We start from the raw sequence: 21,792 nt of genomic DNA, 5'->3' as shown, positions 1-21,792 counted from the left end.
ATCATTTCCTGACCTGCTCCCTTCTTCACTGATTTTTCCAGACTAATTCAGCTCTGATTAACCCATGGCACCTTTTTTAAGTGCACATTTATTTGTGGCTCCTGAGAATGACGACTTAAGCAGAGCTGACTTGCACTTCAGTTCAAGATCAGGATGCTAATGGTGCTGTCAGTATTCATTTAACAGCTTTTACGCTATGAAATAAATCATGACATCCCACATTATAATTTACAGGTGTGTGGGAGGATTACACAATGCCTTGATGGCTACAGATGTATTTTACTAAAAAATGATTGAAAGAACTGTCAGGTGAACACAGCACTTTGAAGCCCGTGAACCTGCTGATTAGGACAATCTCTGCATTTCTAGGAAGTTTACTGTTCAAAGAAATGCCCAGTAATTTCCTTCTTGGCTTTAATATTGAAAATTTCCCAAGTTAAAAAGCAGCTCCCAGTCGGAGCAAAAAGGGAGATCACAGGAGTATAATTTGGAACAAGTTATGATTATAACCTTGTTGTTCCCTCACAATTACTGTTCATTCCTTCTTACTAATAACTTCATGATGAGAATTGCAGTGCCCAGAATAGGCTGCAAAATTCCCTGTTCTTTGCACCAAATTCAGTCTAACAATATTCATACAGAAGAGTGGAGGTGTGGTGGGAATATCTTCAGTGAGCAGACAGGAATCCAATACCCCGCACAAACTTGTCGCTGCCCATTTAGGTTTGGATGGACAATCTTTGGTGATCGATTACAGAAACTTGTTTGTACTAAAAAAAAAAGTTACATTTGCATGGAAAGTTCCATTCTATCATCTTTTATTAGTTCCTTAAACCTCTGCTCTTTCATCTTCTGGTATTGCTTAATCACCTCTGCTTCAGTAATTCCAATTTTGCCACTTCAGTGCTTGGACTGGGGCCTGATGGTGTGTTTTTGGGCTGTGCATCTTCAGGCCAGGCCTCTATTTTGTGGTTTTATTTTGTAAAATTACCTTTCTTGGACAACATTTATTCAGATATGGTCTTAATTTTATTTGGAGAAAATCGTCAAATAGTATGGCTTGGAAAGGAAGTTGGAAGATCCAACCTCCTGAAATGAGCAGGGACATCTTCATCTAGACCAGGAATATGAGCTTCACTGAAGATCTTAGAAAGAATCTTTTTCCTTTTCTGCTCCTTTTACCATTTGCAGGAGCAAATCATAAGGCAATGAAGAAATACAATTCTTTGAATTGATCTCAGAAAAGAAATTGGAGACAGAAAAACAAAACAAAACAAAACACAAAACTCAAACCACCTGTGTTTAAACTCTAGTGTAAACAGAATTTGTCTCATTCCTGCAGCTATGTTTTCTCTTTGCATATGCCCTGAAATTACAGACTGGATTCTCTCTACTCTGGTAGTGGCACAGCAGCTCATTTATAGTAAAATATTTTGTTAAGATATGTTTTTAAGTGGAAGCTTCTTGGTTGTACTTGTTGTTACTTAGATCAGGTTCTTCTCCCTTTTGGTTTTTCCATCCACAATTGCCAATACCTTTTTGTGTTTAAGATTAATTTATAGCAAGTGTACTAAATTTGATACAGGCATGAAGAGGGTTTTGGAAGAGCTTATTCACCAATCATTTCTCTGTATTTAATATTCCTCTTCAGTAACTTCAGAAAGTTAATTTCATTCCAATGGAAAATGCAACATGAACAGAGCTCTGTTAATCATAAGAAACATACATACATTACCATTCTCATTAATATGATCAATATAGCCTGAGAAACAATACCAGCTCAGTGAATTTTTATTAATATTCACACAGCATTTCCTTTACAAATGGTTTATCCTGCAGACACACAAAAAAATATAATTCATCATCTGACTGGTTTTGGTAAACATTCAGGATATAAAGTACCTGGAAAACATTTCCCCTTATTTTTGGGAGCAAGTTCTGAATAGCAGAGTGAAAACTCATGGAGTGAATTCCATCGTTACCACAGAGGTTACTCTTTTGTAGTGTTAAGTTGTATTTTGAAGAAGTCTAGAATGAGAAATAGTCTTTTCTAACCCTCCTGGAAACATGTTTAGGGTTCTTTAGAATTTACTTTTGTAAAACAAGTGTACTACATTGTAGGTTAGACTGTCCCAAGCTTTCACCACGCTCTTGTTTGTGACTTAGGTTGTGGGTTTCTGCAGAGGACAAGAAAAGCAGTCCCACATCTCAGTGCCCACTAAGATGAATGAAAATTAATTATAATTCTGCTGCTTTCCCTGTGCAGGAGGAATTAAAATCCAAGGGAAACCTGTTCCTCCCAGTGTGAGTGGATTGCCTTCACCCTGGTTGGAACTGCTGATACTCATTTCCAATTTGGCCCCTTTTCTTTCAAAAGCTGGTTTAAAGGCAGGAAAGAGGGAACGTGAATCCCTTTTGGAATGTGAATCCATTTTATTGGCATTTGTGATTCCTGGTGGGCAGCACTGGCAATCAGCTGGTTTCCATGGGATGGTATTTTATGAAGTGTTACCATGGGCACGAGAAAATCCAGGAGGGGGAATGGCCCTGGAGGGAATACAGCAGCAAAAATAACCCCAACTCTTGCAGGTTTCCTGCAGCTGCAGTACAAAACCTCTGGGAATGATGGCAACAGCCAGTTCAGCATCAAACAAGAAGGACAACATCAAGGTTTCACCCCAAGGGTGGCTCTGGGAGTAAGGGCTGCTTCTGCACATCTGATGCTTGGATGATCTTCAAGGTCTAAACCAAACAGATGAATAATTTTTTTTTTCTCTTCCCTCAAATTTTGGAAGAAAACATTTTGTTGCTTTTTCTCTTTCCCACTTGGGCAGGAGGACACTCCTAATTAGCAGGAATGTTGATGAGGGTCTCCAGGCTCCCCTGTGCTGCCCCAGCCCCGCTCCAGAGGGGCAGGAGGTGTTTGTGGATTAGCCAGGCCAGCATATCCAGATGTCTCACGCGATTCCTGAAGGCCAGGATGGATGATGTTTACACCCATGCTCATTTTCCCACTGCAGCACACTGGCTGCCAGGTAAATCTCAATTTGGGGTGCTGGTGTGGTCCCCGGGGGGATGATGGGGTAGTGACAGCAGAAGGTTTTGTAAGGCTTTGCTTGGATGGCACCATGGATGTGAGAAAATAGTGATGGGTTTCTGAAAATGTAAGTCATTAGACATTTCTTATATACTTGATTTAAATTACCACGTAATTGAAATTTTAAGAAAAGTCATATAATTGTCCTTAATAGGGTGCAAAAATCCTGATTTTGTGGCATTTGAGCCTCACTGAGATTCTCACTGTAGGAAAGAAAAGGCTCCTCTGATGAGCACTGTGAGTCTGTGCAGACTCGAATCCTTCAAACTCCCTTTTTAATCAGCTGGTTCTGGGAAGTTCATTATGCCCTGCTGTGCTCAGTTCTCACTCCTAAATCACACACACGAGTCCATAATCCAGTGACTGCAGTGTCCCTGAGCCAGAGGGAAACTGCTTTGCAAGTCCTAGCCTGGGTAAATATTATTCCTTCTGCTGATCCCTGAAGAAAGCAGCAGGATCCAGCTGGCAAAGTCCTTAACTGAGAGAAACTGGAGAAGAACCTTTGCAGCCAGGCTTTCTTACACCTTCACAGGCTAAATAAAGCTCAGGATATTCCTCCCAGATTCCAGCCTGGACACAGCAGCTGTCTGTTTAAATGCCTTTAACTATAAATTATCGTGGGATGTGCTATTATATATCAGTATCAGGAAATGAAGGAACAAGCTGTTATTCCTTTTTTTTTCTCAGGTTTTTTTTTCCAGTTATTTTTTTTTTATTTGTGCTATTTGTTATGTTGTCTTGTGTTCTGCTTCAAAGAACCTCGTGGAGCACCCACTGAGTTGAAACAATTCCTGCTCGTGCATGTCCTAAATTCTTGCTGTACTCGAGGCAGGCCTCAAGATATTGGTCATAAATAATGAAGTATTTGAGACATTTCGATGCAGGATGTTCTGCCTCAGCTCTTTGCTGAGCGTTTAGGAGCTGGGTGCTTCCAACCCTTGGCTCCTGGACAGGAACTTGCTCTGGTGGCAGGAGAAATAACAAGTTTGAGTCAGAGCTAATGAGCCCTTCAACCCCTGCCTGCATTTCTGCCCTCTGGGCCGTGCTGCACGTGGGTTCTCCTTCACTCTGAAATGTTCCAGCCACGCCTGGGGCTGCTTCAGGAACCCCAAACTCCACGCAGAGCATGGGATGGGATGGGATTTTATCAATGAGGTCTGGAGCCGTCCCACTGTTCTGTGTAAGAGTCACAGTGAGGATTTCACACCTTCTCCAGAACTCAGGTTCTGTGTGAATATTCACATTTCATATTTACATGGCTTTTGGATAGACATGAGAGAGGCAACACTGCAGCTTAGTCCTTCTTTAAGGACCTTTTTCCCCAATGTTCCTGTAAAGTGTTTTATGAAATCCTTCTGCCCTTTTGTGTGGTATCAATTTCAGCTTTCAAGGGCCACTTTCTAAAGCTGTTATTTCTTAACAGTCTTGGCTGCAGGAAGACATCAAATGGAACTATAGCTTTTATTCTTAACTCGTTGAAGAGGGATATTTGGAAATGGAGGAAGGTCCTGAACCCCACTGAGACCTTGAATGAGGAAGCACCTTCCCTAACAAGTAAGTAAAAGAATGAGTAGACAGGAAGGCACATGGCACTTGCCCTTTTGATCTCCCTCTGAGGTTTTTTCATCTCCTCTGCAACCCCTCTTCTTCCTCATGACCTGGAAAAGCACCAATTTACACAATATCTTAACCAGAATTACTCCCTGGAGCAAACCAGGGCTTCATAAGAAACAAAAAAAGAGGGCGTGAAAGAACAGAATAATATTTTTATAGCCATAAAACTATTCATACTGTGTTTTAAATTCCCAGTGTCTTTGGGAAAATTTGTCAGCCCAACTGGTTCTGAGAGAGAGTAAATACTGTGCTCATGGATATTATTGCTGGTTCCATTCCTTCCTTTCTCTGCCATTAATAAAGTTCATCCCAGGCACTCAAAAATTGTTGGATAAATGTGTTCAATGCTTTTCTTATCTCTAGAGACTAAATTTGCAATTGAGACTTGATACTATGCCAGGATATGATATTTGGGATTTGTTTTCAATGGAAATTGCCCTAATCATGATTTATTTTCAGGATGGATGCTCCACAGAGCCCTGCACCAACCAAAACCCTCTGGATTCATCGTGTCCTGATGAATTTCATCACAGTGGCATTTTTCTTTATATTTTCTACTACTGTTTTATTTCTGTGAGTGGGAGGAAGTGCATGAGTCACAAACTTTCACGACCATGTAATCTAGGCCAAATTGAGCAGTCCTAAAAATGAAAGTATTGGGTAGTTTTCAGAAGGGAGAATTTGTGTTACTGCTTCATCAGAAACAACCACTGCAGCTTCATGCTGGGAAATGTAAACAAGAAGACAGAGTATTCTCAACCCTCTCCCCAAATTTATTATTATTATTATTATTATTATTATTATTATTATTATTATTATTTCTTCTTATGGTATAAATTCATTATGGGTTTGACATTTACAAGTGGAAGTTACATATTACTTCCTTTGATAAGGAAATTTGATTTTTTTCCCATTCTTGTAACTTCTTTTGAGTATCTGTTTTGAACTGCAGCAAGAGGGAGATCTCCAAATACCAACACATGTACTGGGAGCCATGGAAGTGTTGCTCTTAGGAAGAAGCAATATGAACAGAAAGTAGGAACCTGTTTAAAGTTCTTATCTTTCAAATCTGAGAGGGTTTTGTGGAAATTATTGTATGCAGACTACTTTATTGCTAGGAAAAACAGCTGTTAAACGTCTGAACATTTCCAGTTGTACAGAAAATCCACTTGGAGGTTGCACCATGAATAAGATCCATGAGAGGCAGATATTTAAAAGTTCATTAAAATGAAAAAAATTGTTAGAATTAAAAAAAAAAAAAATCAGTTTTTAAACAGCTGTTCCTGTAGGAAGAAGTATACATTTGAGAGAGTGCTCTTTTGGGTTTGTATTTTATGAAATTAAGAAATTCTCTTATGTGCCTGCAAGGAAAGGTAGAGGACACAGAAGTGTCTGGGGAAGCAGAGAACGTCAGCTTTCAATTTTATATTCTTACAGAATTGTGTAACATCACCAACTGCAAGCACAAAATGCCCAATTTCTACCAACACAGCTTCAGATTCTTGGGGACAGGATCTCCCAAATCCCAACACTGAATTTCTAACTACATTTCCCCACCACTGCCTTCCCCTGCAGCTGATTGAAAACAGAATTAAACACCGCATTGAGCTCCCTTCAAAAATGTGGTGTTAGGTAACCTCTGCTGCTCCTCATTTCCTCTCCTCTCGCCTTTGCCACTTCCCTGGAACAGCCAATCTCTGGCGTTGGGGAGTAAATTAAAATGTGCACTGAAAGGTTTCCATTCCTCCCGTGGAACTTCTCAGCATCCCTTCAGATTAGTGTTCCAGAACCACCTGGAAAAATGGGGTTTGCAGACCTTTCAAACTTCCATTTCTGCCTTCTGGTGATGAAACAAGGACTAGGCTGCAGGAAAGCAGCATGGAAGAAGAGTGGCCCTTAAAAAGAGGATTAACTGTGGGTGAACATTAATTAGACTTCCCCAGTGCCTTTTGGAACCGTGTGTTTACATGCCTGAAAAATGTATTCTCTCTGAAGTGCCTGGTTTTATATGTGAACCTGCCTCAAACACAACTCATTATATAAGTCCACGTGTGCCCTTCCTTCATTTCTCTGTTCTCAGATTTGTTATCCCTCTGCAAGAGTCTCAGACATTTTCTACTTTCATATTTCAATCTCTTTTCTGTTTTTTTCTCCTTTGTGCATTTCTCAGTCACCTGATGTTACAGCAGTTACATTTCCCTCTCTTGCTTTTCTGTTTTCCTTCCTTCCCACCAAACACTAAATTATTTCTATCCAGTCTTCTCACTCCCTCTCCCAAATTTGAGATGGCAATCACACCGTGGTTTTATTTCACTCTTGAAACATTTCTTTCTTGTCATGCCTCTCCATTCCCCAGAATGTGTCTGTGTGGACACTTTGCCAGGCCCTTGGAACAGCAGGGAACCCTGTCCAGCTCTTCAGCCTATTCATGAGGAAAAGTAGAGCCACATCCAAGATTTGGATCCATAGAATCACTGAATTAGGTTGGAAAAACCCTCCAGGATCTTTAAGTCCAACTGCTGACCCAGCACTACCAAGGCCATTGATGTCCCATGTCCCCTGGTGCCACATCCCTATGGATTTTAAATCCCTCAAGGGACAGGGATGGTACCACAGGCCTGGGCAGATTTTACCAAGGCAGGACATCCCTTTCCATGAGAAATTCTTCCTAATATCCAACCTAAACCTCCCTCAGCACACCCTGAGGCTGTTCCCTCTCCTCCTGTCCCTGTTCCCTGGGAGCAGAGCCTGACCCCCCGGCTGTCCCCTCCTGGCAGGAGCTGTGCAGAGCCAGAAATTCCCCCGAGCCTCTTTTTCTGAGCCCCTTCCCAGCTCCTCAGCCTCTCCTGGTGCTCCAACCCCTTCCCCAGCTCCATTTCTTCCTCCAGCCCCTCAGATCTCCCTCTCCTCCACGGCTCAGGAGTTCTCCTTGCTCAGCCCCAGGCCCGTGAATCACCACTGATGGTTTTGATCCCACAACCTTAAACAATTGAATTGGAGCTTCCCCTGCTCCACAAAGCCTTGCCAATGTTCTCTCCCAGGCAATCCTCTGCATTTCTCTGGGAATGCAGGGCTTCCCTCTGGCTGCCCTGGCTGCCCTGGGACCCTGGCAGGGGTCAGGAACCCCCTGGACAGAGCCCCCAGACACACTGGCTGTGATCTCTGCCCATGGAAAAGAGTTTTAAATCCTACAGGATGAATTACCAGCTCTGAGTGTTTGATATCGGTAATAATTAAATGCGGCATGGGTGCAAAAGTAAAATTTTAGGATTCTAGATGAGGGGTCCAAAGGGGACAAGATGGAGGAAATTGGGTGTGCCTTGTCCTTTTTCTCCTTCTTCATGCCCTTCATGTCTCACTGTGGTGTTGGCATTTTTCTGTTGGTTCAGGCTGGGGACACACTGTCCAACGTAGGTGACAGATATTGGCACGTTCTTGTAAATCCAGCCCAGGGAGTTTCTGGTATTTAATGTTTGTCACATCCCACTGAGGGCAGAGCCCCACACGCTGCCCTGCAGGACAGAGCTGGGCAGGGCAGCAGAACATGTGAGAGATAAACAGAATAAACAACCTGGAAACAGCACAGACCAATTATGGCTTCTGCTTTGGCAGTGGGGCAGAAAGACAGAGACTTTCTACAATCTGTGAATCATCAATACCTCAGATTCCGACACATTTCTGCTCTAGGTTTTAGTTTTGTTCTCATTCAAAGGCTCCTACAATATTTGGACATTTCCTTAATAGATGTTCTCATCTCCTGTTTGAAAATAATGGTTTGACTCATCTCTTGGAGGGAGTAAACTCCGCATGGACACAATTGAGTTTGCTGCACATATGGAAAGGAAGGAGACATCTTCTTGTAATTTGCAATGTTTGTAATAAAATTAAACCAATCTCAACAATTTGTATCCCAGACTTGTTTTCAAAGGCATCTGAATAAAAAACTCCTGTTTTCAGTTTAGAAATTCAGTGACAGCTTGTCAGCTTGCAAGCCAGAGAGGGAGAGATGCCTGGCAAGGTGAGTGTCTGGTTACTGATATTTTCCATGATCCACTGTTTCCTATTAGTTTGCTAAAAAGGTGTTTCCATTACTGTTTCTGAATATAACAATGGCTGTAAATTCTGGGAAAGATGATGAGTCACTTTTTAGAACTCAAAACTGGAAAAATAGGAGTAACTTTTCTTCAAAATGAAACTTTTTTTTTATTTCAAGACTATAATTTCTGCAGTTTCTTTGCATGGCTCAGAAATTTGTCATATGAAAGACAGTGAATGAGAGAATAAATGTGTCCTTTTGGGTCAAAATGAAAGCTTTAATTTTCCCTAACATGGGGAAGAAAGACTTTCCACATACATTTTTGTATTTTTGGGAACCTCTCTCCCACTCTGTTCACTCTGTTCATACTCCTTTTTTTTTTAATCCAGAAATATTTTCTCCTGGATTTTTGACCTGACCAGGAAAAATCACTTGTTAAGGTGAAAAAATAATTTTTCTGGAAGGGCGTGAGATCCCAGGAGCCTCAGGGAAAGGCTCCTCTTGGTCCCCCTGAGCTCTGCCTCTGGAGAGTTTGAAGACCCTGTGAGGATCAAAGTGGCTCCAACCCAAAAAATTTCCTCTATCCCTGTGAACACGAGTGAACGTCTGGCAGAAATACAGCCCACAGTAAATTTCTTCCCTTGAAATGGCTCAGAGGGACATAAAACTTCCAACTTCCTGAAGTATAAGGAAATTAAAAGTGGTTGGAGTTTTTTATTTTTATTTTTTCCCAGTATATTCAGTCCTTCCCATACCCAGAGTATATAGGTCCCCAGTTCAAGTGCTGCCTGGACTCTATATGAGGCTGTTGGTTTTGTTCTCACTGCTCTGAAACTACTCTCTATAAACAGGTTGTGATAAGTTGGTAACAAAAGCACTGAAATTTATTATGTGTCTACCAGAGGAACATCAGGGAAAGGCAATAATAACCAGACAAAATGCTTCACAGCTTTAGTGGGACAATCAAAGCCTCACAAATTCCCCTAAAACATAGGAGGGAATATTTCAAAGGCTTCACTTTATAGAAAAAGCTGCAAAGATTTGTTTCAGCAGTTGTAAAACTGGCAGGGAGACAAGTTTTGCCCGTTTCCTTTTATCAGAAACATTTTTCACAAAGCCTTAAAAAATATTATCTTTGTGTGCTCCGTTATATTCTTGCTTGAGTTTTCAGCTCTGATTTGTCTGGCTCTTGTCACTTTGCATCTCCCATCACTAAAGAACACAGTTACCAAATCTAATGGATAAAGGAACAGAAAAGTCACCCAAAGAGTTGGGATCCCATCTAGTTTTTCTAGGAATAAATAAAATTTCTCCTTCCCAGCGCTGGCAGAGCATCCTGGAGCTTGGGATCTGTAGGACCTGTTAGTGTCTCCTGCCTGCTTTCAAAAGCTTCCTGAAGAGTAACAAAAGTGAGGCAGGAAAAGGAACTCTGAAAGATTAAAAATGCTCAAAAAGAGAGATTTCTATTTTTTCATGAGTGTGGCTTAAAGTCAAGTATGCTGAAAAAAATTTAGGAGAAGGCCACTGAAAATGAACAATATTGTTAAAATAAATGTTATTTCCACACAAACACAGTCATACCAGAGCTGATCCAGCACTTTTTATGACACCACACTATGGTTTCCTGCTGAATCCAATCTGCCCATCTCTCTTTGTCTAACTGTGGTAATATCTGGTTTTTTATGCAATGATTTTGAGGATATGAATTGATATTCAACTGCCAATACTCTAAAATGCAAGATAAACTAAGGAAATCCCAGGCCAAGGTGAAGGGAGGAATTCAACCTTGAAGTGCAAATCAAGAATTCGATTTTGGAATCTGTTCTAACCCAAATATTTTATTAGGCTTGATTTATTCAGACAGCAGGAGTAGTAAGTCTCCTTCTTCCCTTGCTGGTAGAACAAGGATTTTTCAGGGTATGATGAAAATGTTGTCCTTTCAAGGCTCAAATGTATGAAAAATAAAAGTATTTTGTGGAATATCTTAATAGCTTAAAAAGGAATGGCTGGGATACTTGGTTAAACCTACTTGATACCCAAACTCAGCCATGAAAATGACTTTTTGAGCAGGATCTTCACAGACTATGTCAATATATGGCAGATTCCTAAAAATGACCCTGTTCCCTGGGATCCAGAAGAGAAATTGGAGTCTAACAGCAGCACCAGCTCCAAGGCTCACAGGAGAAATGTGTGTTCCTGCCTCCCACTGAATCCTCTACATCTCCATTCCCTGTATATATTCAAAAATAGAAATGCCTGTAATTTTCCAGGAAAAAAAAAAAAAAATAAGGTCACTAATCACTGATGTTTATTTTTAGCCAGGATGTGAAATAGGAAGTGCCCAGAGATTTGGAAAATTGCATCCTCTCCTTCTGGGGATGGTGGTGGGCTGGGAATGCCCTGGGCTGGCTGACAGTGTCATTTTAGTTACTGATAAAGGCAGAAATCAAGGATTTCACACTCTTGGGATGCTTTGAAGGAGTCACTTTCTGCCCCTAACACCTTTTCTTTTGTTCTTACATGACATCAAGGATTTCTCACAAGGTTTCTTTGCTTTCATCTCTCCAGTTCTCTCTTCCCTCCCTCTGTGGGGGAAGAGGGCAGCAGTTTTGTGAGGTTTAGCTGCTGGCTGGGGTTAAACTAAGTGCATATTTTTAATTTTCCTATCATTATTTTTATTCATTGCATGATAATAAAACCCAGAGATCACTAAGGTCAAGGTTTGGGCTTGAAGGCCCCTCATGAGAGGCAGCTCTGGCACTTCTCAGTCCCTCCCAGCCAGAAAACACCAGGAAAAACAAGATTTCTTCCAGTTTTGTTGACTCTACTTCATCTCCTTTCCTCTGCAGGCTGCTCTCCCTTGTGCTTTTGTACTTCAGCACATTAGAATATTAGGTCAAACACCCTCACTAAAAAATGTGTTGTACAATATTTCTCATTTTTGCTTGATTTTTCTCTTCATCTGCTGGAGACATCAATGGTAATTTTCCCCTCAGAGGTTTGCCCTTTGATCATGCCAGAGTTTCCTACAAACATTATGTCAAAACGGGGCTTCCCCAGCTCCTTATAAATGTTTGCTGTGCTCAAATGTGCTGGGCTAAAAAAAGAGGATTGCTTATTAATTTTAGAAATATTAAGAATTTTTATTACTTCCCCACTGCTTGCACGCTCTGAATAATGGGATGCAAAACCTTAGGTGTCTCTGGTCTGGATAATTTGTAAAGAGTCACACAGAGAGTTAATCCTGATCTGATCTTTCACTAACACAGAAATTGCTGGGTTGTGTTGTTTTTCCCAATAGTGATGGTTTGGATCCTCGTGGTGGGAGCAGAGGGAGGGATTATTTGCTGTTTGCTGTGGAAACCACTTGAAATTCAATCTGTGGGGTAATCTAATTATAGTGTGAATGATGATCAGAGTAGGTGACAGCACTGTCTTCCACAAACTTAAACCTGAATGTACCTTATGCTGTCTAATTTTAGGAGCTGCAGTGACAGGAACAGTGTTTTGCAGAGCAGGTTATTGAGATTTATATATAAACACGTATACATAAAAGTTATATACATGAAAATTAAATATATACATGAAAATTAAATACATACATAATCCAGTGGAAACCAACAGTTCAACTAAATGTAAATATCGCTCTGCAAAATCAAATATAGACCTGAATTTCTCTTTTTCCACTAAGAAATAGTTGTGTTTAATGGCAAGATGTGCTGTCTTTGGTGGAAGATCCTGCTGCAGGCTCTTTTAGGGCAGGATGGAACAAGGAACTTTCACTCAGTTTGCTCTCCACCAACACCAGCCCCAAAGGAAAGGTGTCACAGCAGAACTCCATGGTGCAGGAATTGCTCCCAAGCCTTTCCCAATGCCTGACTTCATCCTGGGAATCTACCAGCTGCATTTTTGGCAGTGATAAATCAACCTCCCTGCTCAATTCCAGACTGAACCCCACTGAAAGCTTTGCTCTGCACCACAGCCCTCCCCACCAAACTCACCCCCGTGAGTTCAGCCTCTGAGTGGAGAGGGAGGCAGGACGAGCTCGTGGATTAAATTTTAGATTAAATTTTACAATAATTAAAGCTGTATGAAAGCATTATGCAGTGATGAGTACAGCTATTGGTACAGCTATTTTCTGAGTTTTTATGTGCTCATCTCTTCTGATAAGAGAAATATTTATTACAAGCTCCAGCATAAAAAGGGGATGGGAGTTGTTAAGGTAATTAATCCTCCTACAAATCAAGGCAATAAATCAATCACACTCATTGATAAGTAAATATGTTAAAAAAGGGATGCACATAAAAATAAGCAGTGGATTCACCACGGAGGGTGAGGTGCAGGGACAACACAGGGTTGGAGGTTGGCAGCCTCCAATTTTGGGGTGTCCTGGAGCTGGAGAGAGCCCAGGCAGGGAGGGAATGTGGATTTGGGATGAATGGTGGAGCCTTTGACACATGGCAGCCCCAAGATAACACCACAAAGCACAAAACAAAACTTGCCTTGGATGGATAAATATGGGATGTCAGGTTGAACTGAGAGGGAGAGGTGACAGCTGGAATTACAACTCTTGAGGGGGATGACAGTGTCTAATTCTGGCAGGGAAAGTTCCAACAAGGTGTGGATAAATCACAGGTTTAAAGGTGAAGAGTTATTATTTGAGAAAAAGCACATTAATGCAAGTCTTAAGGTTATGTGATCTGTTTAACAAACAGTTTAAAAAAAAGGATAAAGGATTATTTTAATAGATCCTTAATAATCAATAAATGGAACAAAAATCATAAAATGAATCTTACAAATTGTCAAACAAAATGTAAAACCTGGAAAATGCAGAGTTAGAATAGGCAAATTCAGTCTGAAAACACTAACTTTTATATTGCAATATTTTAAGTGGAATTAAGATTTAAAACAACCTAACAATGTTTGTTCTGGATTTTTAATCAGTGGAAACATTTTTAATCAGTGGGAACATTTCTGTCCTACCTGTGTTTTGTGTTATGTACAAGGTTGGGTGGACTAAATGAGCACAGTGGTCCCTTCTGGTTTCTAATCTATTAAAAAAATTAATTAGATCTTGTTCCAATGTTGATTTCAGCCTGTACAAATCTATATATCCTTGACAAATCAAACAAAGGCTCCATCTTAGAAACAAAATTAATGCAGGATTTTAACACTAAAGTTAAAGAAATGTTTCTAAAGTGTGATTTGACTGGTTGCGTGTTCTCCAAGGAACAGATTTCTGTATGCATAATTTTCTCAGGAGAGAGCACAAACCAAACTTCTGGAAAAAGATACCACCCCTTCCCACCAGGCTTGGGACTAATCCTATATGATTGTTGTGGCAGGGGCTGTTTTTGTAACTGCTCTGAAATGTTTTCATTTCCAACTGAGCATCTCATTGAGAGCCCCAGCCCTGCTGAGAGGAGCAAGGGCTGCCTCCCTCCTCCTGACTCCAGCTGGAGAGGGGTTGGATTTAATCCTTTCCAACACCCAAATGAAACATTCCTATTTGCTCCTTGTGCAGGCTGGGCCATATTTCACTTCAAGACGAGTGGACTGGAACTGGAGAGGGATTTGTCATGGGCTTGCACTCAGAGCACACAGGGAGGAGAGGCTTTCTGAAATCCCAATCTCTTCATCATGTGAACGTGACACACCTCCCTGTTATACACCTGAATGTTCTGAGCAAATTACATCCTCAAGGAAATTGGGCTTTTTTTCCTCCTACTTCTACTGCTGGAAGTCTTTTCTAGCGTTTGAAATATTTTGTTTCTGACCCTAGAAACCATTACCTGCTTTTGGAACAAGAACTGCCCTGGCAAAGAAATGTTTTGTACTTGCTTTTATGTGTGGATAAACATTGTTCCCTTAAGCTTGTCCAATACAGGGAGCAACACATCAGTTTATTTTATTGAAACAGTGCTTTTGTCAGAACTAAAATAAGAATTCTGGAAAACTGAACAATTAATGTGTTTCCATCATTCCAGCCAGGCTCCAAAGCAGTCAAGCTTTTTCCCCTGGAAAAACAACATCCAACCAACCAACCAACCAAACTTCCAGAGTAACTCACCCAGTTTTGGCAAAAGTTGCCCAGTGTCTCATGATAGAGCGGCTCAGGAGCTCCTCAGCTTTGGTGTAATTCACTCTCCTCTCCAGGGGCAGCCCGAACACAAACTCGATCTCGTAGCCGTGCAGGACCCCCATCCACTCCGGCCAGGGCAGCTTGGAGGAGCGATGCTCAAAGAAATAAAAGAACACGTGGTGGCCCAGCTGGGCGAAGCTGGTGCCAAACTCCACGGCGGGACAGATGATGTTGTAGTCCCCGATAACGTCATCGATGGCATCCCGGTAGTGCTCCCGCTTTCCCAGGTTTTCCCAATCCGTGTAGTGGAAGATGATCGACTCAATCGCAAGTTTGCTCGCTCTTGGGAAGGCCAGAGTTAAAGCTGCTTCAAACTGGGTTTTATTGATCAAGCCATCGCTATCCTTGTCGAGGCCAGGGACTCCGTATGCCAGAAATGATAACCCTTCATCTTTATTGACGCCCACCAAGACCTGGGTCTCTTTGAAAAGACCATTCTCCATCAGTACTTCTGGCATGTCCACCAGAAAATCGCCGTCCACGCTCGGACAAAAATATATTTGTAAAAGAGAACCATATGGAACGGCAAAAATTTCATTTTCCACTATTTCCTTCGGGTCCTTGTTTTGGAGGCAGAAAATGAGCTCTGACTCGTTGCTGGTGGGACACTGGAGCTGTTTGGCCAAAGCCACTGCTCTGTTCCTGGCCTCAGAAGATGTAATTGCAGCCCAGGGGGCATTTGCAGACCCACTCTGCAGGATGGCCCTGGTGAATAAAGGGTGGCTTTCAGGAGAAAGGAGGTGATAGGTGACAGAGGCCGAGCCAGCGCTCTCTCCAAACAGAGTCACGCTTTTGGGATTGCCTCCAAAGGCTGCTATGTTCTCCTGGACCCACTGCAGTGCCAACCTTTGGTCAAATAAACCTGCATTTCCAGGAGCTTTCTGGTTTCCTGGCAAGGACAGGAACCCCAGTGCACCAGTCCTGTAGTTCATGGAAACCACGACCACTCTTTCCACCCTGGCCAGAAACTTCCCATCATAGACAGGCAGGGAACTGGACCCAGACTCGAAGCCACCACCATAAATCCACACCATGACAGTGGCATTCTTGGGCTTGGGAGAAGGAATCCACACATTCAGGTATAAACAGTCTTCACTTAGGTTGGTTTTTGGGTTCCACATCTCTGAGCCAGCAAAACCTGGGTAAGTTGTGTCTATGGGCTGGTAACAGGAGTTGGCGTGTTTGGTGGCATCCCAAACCTCTGCCCATTTCTCCCGAGGTTCTGGTTTTTGGAATCTCAGCCTCCCGACGGGGGGCTGCCCATAAGGGATTCCCAGGAAGGCTGTGACTGTCCCCCCCAGCACCTGCAGGCTGGTCCCTCTGAGTTTGCCCTTCTTGGTTGCAATGATGTTCTCTTCAGGCACCACCTTCCTGGTGAACACGGACAGGAGAAGAAAGCCCATCAATAATTCAGTGACGAGACTTAAACCATTTGTCCAAATCATGATGCCTGGAACACAGGACGAAAAATAAATTCAGAATTAGTGCTGCAATATATTAGTACCAAAATAGTCTGTTAAATAGTTCTTGTTGGTTATTTGTGTTGCAAAGATGGTGTTCAGCACTTAGTATTTGGTCAGTGCTTCAAAAAAATTCTCTTGCTAAAAACTGTAGAACTGAAGAAGACAAACCAGGAGAGATGAAGTAGGCTCTGACCACTGCAGATGATTTACCCACCAACCAAAACCTAAATGATTAATTTCTTCTAAGAGCTTGTTTTTCTAGAGCATCTTAACCAAGTTTACAACCAGCACAGTAATATGAAACAGTCATACTTCTGCTATTTAAAATTAATATTAAAATGCTAAAACATCAAGGATTTTTGAATATATGAAGATAGTGCCTAATAATTTGGGTATGGTCTGGTCTTTCCCTCCTGAGAACTTTTCCAGGTAATAATCAGTATTACCTTAAAGCTAAGTATATAAATGCTGATTATGTATCACATTTAAACACCCTAATAATCTTATTTACCCCAACCTTTTCAAATAAAACATCAGCACCATCCTTGAAACAAAAATTCACAAAAAAACTCTTTGCATAAATCTTTTTCTGTGGTTTACATATCTGAAAATGCTCAACAAAGCTCCTTTCTATTTATTTTTTGTCTATTTCCCTGTCATACATCCCACGCTTTGTCCTGTCCCTTTAAACAAGCTATTCTTTGTTAATGAGGAGCACTCGTGTCCTTAAAAGGAATGAGGATAATTTCTCTGGAAAATACAGCTGTGGCCTAATTTGAGCTCCTCCTGCTTGTTTGCCTGTTCTTGGAAAGAAAAAGAAGCAGAGGGGAGGAAGGGAAGATTTTGTGCAAAGGGGTTCCTGACTTTGAGACAGCATCAAAGGAGCAGGGAGGAATCTTCAGGGACAATATTTTTAGCACTCATCTAAACAGACAGAAAATAGATACATTTGAGAAGAGAAAAACATTTATAGTTGTTTTGTTAAAATAAAATAGATGGGGTGGCAAATGGGGGAGATAGACGTCAGAGTTGGTCTTACGCTCCACCAAGAATTCAGCTTGACTAACAGAAACCTGCAACTGTCACATTTTTTATTAAATATTAGAGATGTGATTTGTCAGCTCCCGGGGTCCAGCAGGTCCCAAGGAGTGTGGGTCAGGACAACTCGCCCCGGCATGGGCAGGAGGCTCAGTCACACATTCTCTGGCTTTTGGCTCCCCTCTCTCTGTGCCAGGCGTAGAATCAGGGAATAGCCTGAGTTTGAAAGGCCACACAGGGATCATCCAGTGCAGCTCCTCTCCCAGCAATCCCACGCTGGGCATCCCTGGGAATGTTTTCCAAACCTCCTGGAGCTGTGGCAGCCTCGGGGCTGTGCCCATTCCCTGGGGAGCCTGGACAGTGCCCAGCCCTTCTGGGGGAAGAACCTTGTCTGATATCCACCCCAAACCTCCACAGAGACCAAAACAAGAGCCTGTATTCACCCCAGTTTGCTAAAATATTCAAGTCTAAATCCCACTGTTTTTGAGAGAACTGGGCACATCTTACCCGGTTTGCTGAGTGTTTCCAGCCTGCTAAACTAACACAGACTTGGGATTATTTTTTTAACACAGCACATTTCATTTTAAAACTCTCTCAAGAAGATTTAAGAGAGGCCATGGAAGGAGAGGTGTGAAGAATGATCTGGTTTGCTCTGTAAATCTGTGCTTAAAAAATCATTAGTGCTGAGCATCCCAGGGCTCCTCTCAGCCCCTCTGCAAATCCAACCCCAAAATCCTGAAAAGCCACTAGAGCTGGGAGAAGGATAATGATGGAGAAGGGATGGAGGAGGGATCCAGTTGGGTTTTGGAGCACCCAGCAACAGTATGAGATGTAAGAAGTTATTTAAGTCTGTTGTGACACTCTTACTTCACTGAATTTAATTATGACCAAACCACAACAAACTGGAAATAATAAGGTATTTAAAATATTGTCATTATGAAGAGAAAATGATGCTAAGAAAAGCAAGAGACTTTTCCTCAAGATTAATCCACGTAAATGCTAATTAAAATTAATTCTCCTCCTGCACGTTCCTATTAATTAAAAAGAGATGGGATAAACAATGTAGCATTGCAAAATATAGAGGCAATAGTTTTAGATCATAATAGCAGCGAGAAAAAAAAAAACACCAAAAAATTCAGTTGTGTTCCTTTTAAATTAGCTCTGTCATTTCAAAGAACAAGCTGGATCAAGCTTGAAAAACACAGAAGTTTTGTGGTACTGAATGAGAGGTCTCATCTACTCTCAGGTCACTCTGCTAATATTAACAAAAGTAGCAAGTGACAGAGGATTATTACTACTCCTTGAATGCCTGGCAAATATTACATTTCATAAGGATTTTAATACTTCTTTAAACCAAACTCAGCAATGTAAAGCAAACGGAGCAAAACAAACATTACTTGATGATTACAACGGGAGTAAAAGGGTCAGAAGATTGCTTTAGCTCATCCACAGCAACCCAGCAGAGTTACATCATGCAGTGTATTTGCACATCCTAAAAACCTTCTGCTGTAGTAGTTTCCCCCAGCAAAAGTTAAACAGACTCTACTTTTGCATTCTTATTCAGCGAGGGAACACTATTTATTTCAAAGCCTCTTCCCTCTCCCTTGCAAATCTTTACCCAGCCAAAAATCTATACACCGGACTACATAATCGCTATTTAAATAGGAAAGATGGTTGAATTAATAAGTGATTTCTAGCTCAGCTTAATTTACTTAGCCCAGGATCCCTTGAATAATGCCAAGGTCTGCTACACACGCTGTTCCATTTGCAGAGCAGAGGCAGCTTCCCCCGGAGAGCAACAAATGGGCAGAGCAGAGCGTTCCCAGAGATCCCAATCCCCGCGCAAATCAAGCTGAACTGCAAATTATCCTGGCAGGCAGAGACGTGCAAAGAGAGAATCACTTACCCTGCTCCTATTACAAGAAACTACAAAGTTTTTAAGAGTGGGGATCTCGGGATCCCTGGGGGAAATGCAGCGGTGCAGCTGCTGCTTTAAGCCCGTAAATTGGCCAGTGCTGACATTATAATCAACTCTTTCTGACATGGAGCTCGCGAGAGTTGGCAGCAGCCACTTGATCTGCCTCCCATCCCACATCTGCTCCCAGAGCAGCCCTGGAAATGCTCCAGGGACAACCCCAGGCTGGGCAAAACCAGGCACAGGGCTGGGGGAACACAGCAGGGATTTGTTCCGAGCGTGGGGCATCTGCTTTACAAGAATAAATAGAATTGTAAATTCTCTCTCACCTGAATTTTTTTTTTTTTTTCTGTACTCAAACCTCAGATTTTCATTGTAAGTAAGTATTTATTATAGGTTTTAACAGCTGTGGCAGATAAAACAGGAATGTGCCCTGCCTGGACATGTCAAGCACCAGCTGCATCACTTGGCTCCTGCCCATCCAGGCTGTGGCACAGATCTGCATCGTCCCCTTCTGATTTTAGGGTCAAAAATGTGACCCATGTGGTGTCACATGCTGCTTGCTCTCTTTTCTTAAGCCTCAAACAGGAAATCACCCGTGGTGCTGAGCACACCTGACACCCTCCTTTTTCCTGAGCTTCCTGAGCATTGTTCCCACCAGAATTCCATGCTGCAGGTGCAAAGCCAGGCTGAAACACGGCCGGGGGACGTGTGCTACAACACAGAATTAAAATGCAAAAATTCTACAGGGTACAGGTGAAAACAGAAGGGTGGAAAAAAGAAAAAATTCCATATGCCACCCGTACCAACTTTCTTGTCAAACCCCCTTTCCTGAGCCACCCCATGGAACCAGAAATCCACCCCTCGGAGCTGGGACTGCTGTCCCCCAGCAGCATCTGCTCTCTAGCTTTGCTCTGGAAAAACAAAAAAAAAAAAAGAAAAAAAAAGCACAATTTTTCCACAGTTTAAGCCTTTTTTTCCTGCTGTCCACATTTGCTTCCCCTCTTTAGAGCCAAACCCAATTACCTTCCCTGTTTAATAATCAAACTACAGCTCTGTTTCAATTACACAAAAGCAATATTTGGCACCGCATAGAACAGGAATAAAGCAGAAATAAAAAGTTAAGGATGAAGTTTATAGACCTTAATATGGAGATTACAAGTGGGGTTTTTAAAGCCAGACTGGGAATTAGTGTTTTAACAGAGGAAAGTTCAAGAAAGCAGGATTATTTAACTTCTCCTGGTAATTTTACCACGTCCTTCATAATCGGAACTTCCACAGGTATTTTGCATTGATATTTTCACTGGAGAATATATGTCCCACTCTAAACCTAAACCACCATGGCAGGGGTTGGAACTGGCTGATTTTTAGGATCTCTTCAACCCAAGCTTTTTGAGGAGTCCATAATTCTATGAAAAATCCCTACAATTTCAGCACAGAACTGTCCAATACAGTGAAATTGCAGAATTCCTAACCAAGATCATTAACTCAGCAGTTTAATAGAAATATTTAATAATAAAATAGTAATATAATATTGTAATAATAATAAATTAATAATAAAATATATTAATAATAAGTAAACATTTAATAATAAAAAATTAACAACAGAATATTCTAAGTAATAAAATTCATTCAGAATTATTTCTGGTGACACCTCTTGCTGATCAAAACCTTTCAAGTGCAGGAAACACTCAATTGTGCTACTCATACTGAGGGAGTTGTCAATGTTTCAGCATTTTCTGCCTTTCTCTGCTGCCTCCTCAGCCCATTTGGGGACGTGGCCAGGTGACACACACTTCCTTCATTTCTGTTACGTCAGAGGGATGAATCATAAACCCTAAATCTCATCAGAGGCCACTTTAAAGCAAATTTCAGATGCTTATGACCATGCTTGTGCTCTCAACCTCTTTGCCTTGAGAAGCAGAGAACAGCAGGAGACTCAAAGATTAAAAAAGCTGCTCCAGGCTCCATCTGATTTCAAACCTTGTCTGTTTTTTCCTTCATTTGCTGTCAGGGCTGTGCCTTCCCCTCCCTGCTCCTCTTCGGAGAGCCCAGGGCACCCGCAGCAGCCTCCTGCTCCCAGGCACTGCTTTACCAGATGCAAAATGTGGAATTTTCTGACAAGGTGACCCTGGGATATGTGAATCCACCGTCTCAGGCTGTTCCCAAGGCACCAGGAAACTCCAGGTTCAGCCTTGGGGTTGCCTGGATGTCTTCAGGTAACTGTCAGACCTCTCCACTATTGTCCTTCATCCTAATTTAGGCTATTGTGCTGTACTTTTAAAGAAAACTAAGTCAAATTCTACATTTTTCTCCCTTTAATTAAAAAAATTAACATATAAATTAAAGTTTCACAACTGTGTGCTGTGAGAGGAAACCGTTCTTTTTAGTTATTACATAGCTTGCTAAAAATACCTGGGCTAAAATTAGAGATTAAATACATTTATTGCCCTCAGTAATTGTGTGGAGAGTCATCATTTTCTCAGT

At 41.7% G+C, this 21,792-nt stretch overlaps 1 protein-coding gene across 4 annotated transcripts in view; it reads right to left on the bottom strand.

Moving 5' to 3' along the window:
* BCHE (butyrylcholinesterase) overlaps positions 1 to 21,792 on the bottom strand; it is a 47,463-nt gene that overhangs the window by 8,304 nt on the left and 17,367 nt on the right. Inside the window, exons 1-2 of one of the 4 annotated variants that reach the window (XM_085588058.1) lie at positions 19,103 to 19,484; positions 14,818 to 16,339 (exon numbers count right to left, since the gene is read on the bottom strand). In XM_085588058.1, the coding sequence (XP_085444184.1) occupies positions 14,818 to 16,334 (1,517 nt within the window). In that variant the 5' untranslated portion in view covers positions 16,335 to 16,339; positions 19,103 to 19,484. Of the gene's footprint in view, positions 1 to 14,817; positions 16,340 to 19,102; positions 19,485 to 21,792 lie in introns of those variants that run through there. The other 3 variants (XM_021548207.3, XM_085588057.1, XM_021548206.3) reach the window with 3 other exon arrangements.

This window comes from Lonchura striata, chromosome 9 (assembly GCF_050655825.1).
Source record: "Lonchura striata isolate lonStrDom1 chromosome 9, ASM5065582v1, whole genome shotgun sequence".
Lineage (NCBI taxonomy): Eukaryota > Metazoa > Chordata > Aves > Passeriformes > Estrildidae > Lonchura > Lonchura striata.
This window is presented reverse-complemented; position numbering and strand designations above follow the sequence as displayed.